The following is an 8293-nucleotide window of genomic DNA, read 5'->3' as shown; positions in this document are numbered from 1 at the left end:
ATGAATTACTCAGCGAGCTGTTTTGTTGCCGTCCTCCTTTTGCTCGCATGGCTTATCGCCAACTTCGAAACTAAGAAACGCCGCAACGATGCGAAAGCCGCGGCGCTGGGATGCTTGCCACCCCCTAGGCGCGAATCAAACTGGATCGGCAGTACAATTCTGAGAGAATCTATCCAAGCAACGAAAGATGATCGCGGCCCTCAGTACGTGGCCGAGAGCATGGACCGCATGTCGCCCTACTGTCACACTGCCATTGACCCTATCGTCCACTGTAACATTGTCGTCACACGCGATCCTGAAAATGTTTGGGCGCTCTTCCACAGCCCAGACTTTGACATCAGCATCATTCGACAACGCAGCTTCGAGCCGCTTCTCGGGAACGGGATATTCACGAGTCGGGGCAATGCCTGGAAGCATAGCCGCACTCTCCTGAAACCTCATTTCAGCAAAGAGATGATCGGTGATGTGGGCCTACAGGAGCAACAACTGAACAATTTGATCCGACATTTGCCTGCCGATACCAAAACCGGGTGGACGGAGAAAGTGGATCTTGCGCCCTTGTTCTTCAAGCTTTCCCTCGACACCGCGACCGAATTCATCTTCGGGCAGTCCAGCAACTCGCTCCAGCAGGGCGGCGGGGTTGGCGAAACGCTCGCTTATCACATAGAGGCTGCCAAGGTCTGGATCGACCGTCGTGGAGGTCTCGGCAAGTTCTACTGGCTGCTAAATAGCAGAAAGTCCAGACAGCATTGCAAGGCCATCCACAAGTTCGCTGACAAAATTGTCGCTGACCGGCTGGCGAACCCGCCCGCGAAGGCTGACGCATCATCTCAGTTCAATCTGCTCAATGAGCTTCTGAAGGAGACAAAGAACAAGAGACAACTGAGGAATGAGATGCTAAATGTTCTTCTTGCTGGCCGCGACACTACGGGGTGTTTGCTCGGATGGATATTCTACTTCCTCGCTCGGCATCCCCAGGTTTACGATACTCTGCGGCACAGAATAATCGAGCAGCTGGGACGTGAGCCGGCAGACTTCCATGCATTGAGTCAAGTCGACTACCTCAGGTGGGTTATCAATGAGTCGCTCAGGGTGGCGTCCGTCATACCCCTGAACGAGCGAGTGGCGCTTAGAGACACAACGCTGCCGAGAGGCGGCGGACCGAATGGGAACGCGAAAGTGTTTATCCCCAAGGGAACTCAGGTCTTGATTCCACTCTACGCCATGCAGCATAGACCGGATATTTGGGGCAAGGACGCCGAAAAATTCCGTCCCGAGCGATGGGAGTTTCACAGACTGGGACCCGAGTTCGTCCCTTTCGGCGCAGGGGTTCGCCAATGTCTTGGTCGTAAGTCTACCCTTTCATCAAATCACGATGCAGCTTTGACTAAGTATGTTGCTTCTCCTCGTTAGAGCAGTTTGCTCGCAACGAAGTTAGTTACGTGGTGTCGAGATTCTGTCAGCGTTATGACCGTATCGAGAACATGGAGGTCGGAGACGGCAGGATCCGGCTGCATCATGCTGTCGAAAATAGGTCTGGCACTGGTGTCCAAGTGCGACTGCATGAAGCACATAATTCGGTGTAGCACTTGGTATTGTTTCAATGTTTGGATAGCGGTGGTTGCAACTTGTGCAATATACAAATAGTTATACATATTATTGCCACGTCAAAGCTGGACAGATGATGATGTCTGAACTTGACGTACGCAGCCCTCAGATTTATCAATGTCAAATGTAATTTTTAATGGTGATTTACCCGTCTGCTCTAGGTGCGGTGCCGAAGTGACAGGTCACACGATGAGTTGCCATACACTGACTGACCAAACCAATGAAATAGATCATTCATATTCCCATGTGTTCCATGTATGAACGCCTTGGTAAGAACCCGACTGAGTGAACCAGAACTTCGTTTCGAGTCCGATGCAGGTGTCCTGCTGTTCGGCTGGGAGGTTACCCTACAGCTTTCCCATTGCCACCTCGGTACCAAAGCTGGGGACCCGTCGACTCAACTTATAGCTTCTAAACTTCGATGTTCGTATAATTTCCCTGTTCAGATGGAATGAAGATGAATCATGCATTGGGAGTCTGCCAGCGACTCACACATGCACCGGAAATATGGATCCGCTGTATTACAATAAACTATCGTCACGTTGTGGAAATCTTTGAAAATATATACAATATCACGATGCGCCAGACAACACAACACGTGAAGATTAGAGACAGGATTCTCTGAACTTACCTATATCTCCATAGCCAACGTGTTAGCATAGAAAACTTGCTTAAGCACTGGTAAAGACAAGCCACTTCTACAATATTCCAAAAAATTTCTCGACATTGAATTCCGCATCCAGCCCTGAGTGTTCAAGTAGACATGGGATTTCCGCTTCCAACATATTTATGGATTTTCAGATACACAATGGCATTCAAAAATGGTCTTTCGAATCATTGATTCCCAAAGGTATACTTGTCTGGCTACAGGACATAATTAGAGTGATTTTCATTAATTAGATACAAATTTCGGTACTCAAGTGTTGAGTACTACTTGGAAACTAGTTTTGACACAAGTTTGACAAGACAACTAGGACCTGCTGCTTCTTCATTCTAGAGTATTAATATTCCTGGTAACACCCCGTGTGGGCAAAACCTGAGAATATAATAAGCGGCGGACCATGACGTGGTTTCAAACGGGCTGACCCGGATGCAATTTAAATTGACAGAGATACTACAAACGAGAGGGGCCGGATGGAATTTGGTTCAGTTTTGTACTCAAACTACTCTTGACTCCTTGTTTATAGATATATCAGGTACGCTGTGCAAGTACTTCATGTAGTAGGAGGAGGCTCCAAGCTAGGTGTCAAGCCGCGTTGTATGAAACGGGACACAACTCTGCGTTGCGCTCCCGTAATTAATGGAAATTGGCGTCAGATTGCACTGGAAACATTAATTTCACATGTAATGGCTCAATTGCAAAATGTGATTCGACCGATGGCTCACGCTGTATCCCAGTGGAGCTCAAATCTTCCGCCATCTCAACGCCGCAGGCCATGTTTTTCAACCACCAAGTTTCTCACGGAGGTCGTCAAAGTAAAAGACAACTAAATCTACGGTTCGGGAATCACAAAACCCCCCACTCTTACAGAATAGTTACCTTGACCGTAATGCCATATTTGGGCTTCAAAACCAACCTCCACATTTTCCACTCTTCGGGATCGGGCGTGTCCTCGTCTCGCCGAAACTCGAAAACGCTCAACAGGCAACACAGCAGAATCTTCATCTCGGTCTCAGCGAACTTCTTGCCGATGCAACCCCGCGGCCCCTGCAGGAAACTCATGTATGCATTGGTGGTGAAGGTTTTGGGCAGATCGTCCCAGCGGTCCGGGTTGAACTGGTCTGCGTCATCGCCCCAGTACATGGGCATACGGTTGATGGCGTTGGCGATGATGTATACCACGGTGCCGCTGGGAATCTTGTACGCCCCGAGCATGTCCTCGTCGACGGCCTGGCGCACCGTCATGGGGATGGGCGGGATGTAGCGCAGCGATTCGCGGCAGACGTTGTCGAGGAAAGGCAGCCTGTCGGCGTCGGCGTGCAGGATCAGGTCCGGGTCGAAGCGCGTGTCCTTGTTGAAGAGGAAGGGCATGTGCTCCCTGACTTCTTCTCTCAGTCGTGATTGGGACACCGGGTGCGTCGACAGCAGATGCAGCGTCCAGGCCAGTCCCGTGGCGGTGGTATCGTGCCCCGCGCCCAGGAACGTCATGACCTGGTCACGCATCGTCTCGAAGGACAATCCGCGCTCGCCCTTTTCCTTCAGGCGTTTGTTCTCGCGCGCGATGAGGGCGATGACGTCCTTGCCGCCCGTGTTGGCCACTTCGTCGCTCTCGTGCCGCTGGATGATCTCAGTCGCCTTGTCGAGGATGATGCGCTGCGCCACGTTGATGTCGCGGTTCATCTTGACGGGGAGGTAGCGCGAGGCCGGAACGAAGGTCTGGATGCCGTGCATAATGTGCGAGAAGACGTCAAAGTTGAACACCAGCTTGTACGCATCGCGTATCCGTGTGTCCGGGTTCTCGAGCGAGTTGATGTCGTAGCCGAACCCGGCCCCCGAGATGACATCGAGTGTCACGCGGTTCAGCCAGTTGAGGATCTCGTACGACTTGGTTTGTACCTGCTCTGTTGCCATCTCTTGCTGCCACATCTTGGACATGAGCAGGGACTTCTCCCAGAAAATGGGGGCGAGTTGGCGGATAGCCTGGATTGAAAAGCCGGGAGCCAGCGACTTGCGCTGATGTGCATGTTCATTGCCTTCAGCGAGGAGAACACCCTCGCCCAGCACCCTGACCATCCAGAGCTTCGCTCGGGTCGGTTTGGGGTAGTTATAGGGGTTTTTGACCGTCAAGTGCTTGAGAGCCTCATCGTCCGCAACCGAGAGACGCTCGTTTCCAAAGGGGAAGAAGTATCGCACGATGGGGCCGTGGTCTTGGTGCCACTTGCGTTGCGGCACACCAATTTCTTGCGAGATAATGGTGAAAAACTGGCCCCAGATGGGACAGCCCGGCACCGTGGGAATACAGCGAAGTTCCGACAGGTACCGGGGGAATATCAGACCGAGCCAGACAATCAGGTATAAAGGATACACGATGGATAGCGCGGTGGCAATGGTGAGCACGGCGGAAAGTTCGAATTGTCGTGCCAACAGGTAAGAACCGGCCGTTGCAGTTGCTATCACATGACCGGAAGTAACTCTCGACATGTTGTCGAGAACTGCAGTGTGCAGCAAAGAGAAACAATGAGGATCCTAAAAGAAATACACGTCGTATACTGTGCGTAGATCCTGCAGGTAAGATGAAGTTCTTGTGTTGCCTAGGGTGAGCGGTATCGACTCTTAAGGGGGTCAAATATACAGACGCGACTTTGCGTCTGCCGATTACTGAAAGACATTTTCCAGAGTAGCAGTTCCATGACAGTATTCGAACGACCTTGGCACCGCGTGCCAACAAAACTCATCGACAGTACCATCATATTATTGACGCCCAGCCGTTGCGTGTGCCAGGGGCTCCTTGGCCAATCACAACAAAGCTGTGGTATACCGAACCCCAAGAAGAACACTTCCCTCTGATCGGCATCGGCATTTGTTTGTTTACCACGTCGGAGTCTCTCAAATATCCGTACGCAAGAGCCATGGGTGATGCCCAGAAAGCTTCGTCTGCTGCGGCCTCGCAAGATTGAACCTTGACCTCTGGGAAGAACACATGCTTGTTTGGCCTCGTCTGATACCAAAGTGGCAATGATACCGCATTCTACAATTCCCATGTCGATCAGCATCTATGAAAGATGGGGAAAGGCTTCGACTTGCATATAAGACCAGTCCGTGCTGCCATGCGTCTCATGCACTAGCCGCCTTGCCTCGTCAGTTGCCGGCAGTAGCGAAAAGCTTGATACAGCACTTGTCTTGGTTGCATTGGATAACGACGTAGTCTTTCTCCTCGAAACATCGGATGAAGTCTGCCCTGATTTGAACAACGTTGGCGCGATAAGATTACTCGAGCATGGTTCATCGTGGTCTAGACAGAACACGGCTAATAATCTCTGGTTTCCTTTTTCGAAGCAAACTTGAGATGGACCTGGAACAATGGACGCAGCTGATTGGGCTCTCACAGATGGCAAATATAGGACGGCTTCTTGGGGTCAGCACGCCAAGGCTGCCTGGAAAGTGACTAGAACTTCGTTCAGTCAGTACTAGACTCCATTACTTCCGTACAGGATAACGGTCAAGGCAAATCCCTAGTGTCTGATCTACAGAAGACCCGATGCTTATCCAGCGGATCATGACAGACGATCGACAATCAGCAGCATTGGTATACACGGTCAGAATGTTCTGGATTGTGGCAACAGTAGAAGTCGAGGCTGAAGGGTCGCGCCTAAACTTAGTTCTCTCGTTTCCATGCTACTCTTCCTGGGCTGCTTCGGCTCAGATGCTTTTCGGGTCCAGCGGAGGGATCCGTCCTCTGCAGACAGGTTTCGCTTACAGCGTGCAGAAGAAGCTGTGTGATCTGCAAACACATTTGATTGCAGACGAGGCCTGTGACCACGAGTCACAACCGGCCGTATCGGGCAGTTGAATTTGTGCCTAAAGTTTAACCTGGGATCTTTTTTCTTGGATTTGTTACTTGCCTGCTGGATATAGAGCAACTGCGTTTTAACTGGGGGAGAACGCGGCTCTACCAATTTCGGGCCCACGCTATTATCACAACGACCAGGGCTGGTGAAAAACCTGCTTCTAGCACACGAGCAACAGGGCAGGGAGCGGAAACTCTGTCGATGACTCGGGCGGACATGTAGCTCCTTTCCTCACACACAAGCGCCGTCATCCAAGCATGCGAGAAGTTGCTTCCCCTGCTCAGCTTGTGTCACCAATAATAAACAAACAAAAAGCTTTGAGATCGGTCCAGCTTGGACTACCTGTTGCCGGGCATCTATAACTCGACCGGTTCTCTGCTTCTCGAGCCGAATAGATCTGCGTTTCTCATCAGCCCATTTTCCTGGTCAGGCCACTCTGTTCAGTAGGCAATCAGCTCACATTTGCATATTGCATCACGACTTATAGTCTGAACCCCTTTCTTTTCATAACACCCGGACACTGTGCATCAGCCGCAGCCAGCATCATGTCGTTCGACAACCGGCTCTCGTTCCCGCCTAACGCGACACATGTGGTCAAGCCCCACGTGCTCACACCATGGGGTGTCTTCAACGCCCTCTGGACCTTCGTCATGGGCTACCGTGCCGACGAGTTCGAGTTCGTCCAGGGCAAGACGCCCTTTTCGACTTTCGCCGAGACGGCCGGCATGATCGTGCTCTATGTCATCGTCATCTTCGGCGGCCGCGAGCTGATGCGTAACCGCCAGCCCTTGAAGCTGAACGGCCTGTTCAAGATTCACAACTTGTTCTTGACGCTCCTGAGCGGTGGTCTTCTGGTGCTCTTCATCGATCAGCTCGTGCCGCAAATATGGAAGCACGGGCTGTATGAGAACATCTGCGGGTCCAATGGCTGGACTCGGCCTCTGGAGACTCTGTACTACGTAAGTGTTACACGGTATTATACATATCGATGCTCTTGTTGACTCGAAGTGCGAAAGCTCAACTACATCACGAAATACATCGAGTTGATCGACACCGTTTTCCTCATGGTCAAGAAGAAGCCCCTTACTTTCCTCCACACCTACCACCACCCGGCGACGGCGTTGCTTTGCTACACGCAGCTTGTCGGCCACACGCCAGTTTCTTGGGTGCCCATCACGCTTAACCTGGCCGTACACGTCGTCATGTACTGGTATTACTTCCAGAGCGCTTGCGGTGTCAAGGTAGGCTGGAAGCAGTGGATCACCCGGCTACAAATCACCCAATTCGTGCTCGACCTCGGTAAGCAAACTAAGCCCCTTGCCCCTTGCCCCTTTTACCCCTTTTTTTAAGAAAAAGAAGAAAAAAGGAGGGAAAAAAGAGCCAAGAACTGATCGTCACAATCAGGTTTCGTATACTTCGCCTGCTGGGATTACTGGGCTGGCACCTACCACCCCTGGCTCCCACACCTCGGGCGCTGCCGTGGCGAGCCCGTCGCCGCCGCCACCGGCTGCCTCATTCTCACCTCGTACCTCGTCCTCTTTGTCATGTTCTACATCTCGACATACAAGAAGAAGAAGCCCGGCCCTTGCAAGGACGCCCTGACAGGCCCCAAGAAGAGCGGTAAGAATGTTGCCGTCGCCTTCACCACCGAGAGTTGCGCCAAGCTTGCCACCGACAGCGGTTGCGGCAAGCAACGATTGTCCATGATGGAGCAGTAAACATGTGCGGCAGGCAGAGGGAACAGGAGACTCGATGGAGGCCTGCGTCCGTATGGGCAACAAGGCGATGGTGTGGTTGTTTTGTTGACTCGCAAGCTGCTGCTGTTGGGCATGTTGGGTGGAGCTTGAACTGAGTGCAGGGGTGAGCGTCCCTCGGGAACCTGGGGTTGGGCATTCATTATTCTATTGAGTTTCTTGTGATATGGGTGAGTGATACTGAAAGGGGGCATCGTCTGCCAGTAATATTAATCGCATGGCATTCGTCCAATCCGACTTGACATATCCCTAGATGGGAGTAAAATAAGCTATCCAATACTATACATTTGTTTCAACCAAATTCAGCGAGATTGGAATCTCTGGTACTTAGTTTAGGCATTGTGTGAAGAGGCATTGGTGGGTTACCGACAAGTGTTCACCATGACAAACTCAGATGAGGCGAGAGGGGGGTGTGTTGGAGG

At 51.6% G+C, this 8293-nt stretch overlaps 3 protein-coding genes across 3 annotated transcripts; 2 read left to right on the top strand and 1 right to left on the bottom strand.

Moving 5' to 3' along the window:
- Positions 1 to 1586, top strand: BCR38DRAFT_414953 (putative cytochrome P450; the record flags this gene model as incomplete). The annotated part of the gene is made up of 2 exons (XM_040858987.1): positions 1 to 1348; positions 1414 to 1586. 2 exons carry the CDS (start codon positions 1 to 3, stop codon positions 1584 to 1586), a joined length of 1521 nt encoding a protein of 506 aa, XP_040709654.1.
- Positions 1587 to 3133: 1547 nt separating this feature from the next.
- Positions 3134 to 4750, bottom strand: BCR38DRAFT_356791 (cytochrome P450 78A3; the record flags this gene model as incomplete). Its single annotated transcript, XM_040857048.1, has 1 exon — positions 3134 to 4750. One exon carries the CDS (start codon positions 4748 to 4750, stop codon positions 3134 to 3136), a length of 1617 nt encoding a protein of 538 aa, XP_040709653.1.
- A 1912-nt stretch (positions 4751 to 6662) lies between these two features.
- Positions 6663 to 7835, top strand: BCR38DRAFT_356887 (GNS1/SUR4 family protein; the record flags this gene model as incomplete). Its single annotated transcript, XM_040857058.1, has 3 exons — positions 6663 to 7076; positions 7134 to 7416; positions 7522 to 7835. 3 exons carry the CDS (start codon positions 6663 to 6665, stop codon positions 7833 to 7835), a joined length of 1011 nt encoding a protein of 336 aa, XP_040709652.1.
- Positions 7836 to 8293: the final 458 nt, after the last annotated feature.

This window comes from Pseudomassariella vexata, assembly GCF_002105095.1.
Source record: "Pseudomassariella vexata strain CBS 129021 chromosome Unknown BCR38scaffold_27, whole genome shotgun sequence".
NCBI lineage: Eukaryota > Fungi > Ascomycota > Sordariomycetes > Amphisphaeriales > Pseudomassariaceae > Pseudomassariella > Pseudomassariella vexata.
This window is presented reverse-complemented; position numbering and strand designations above follow the sequence as displayed.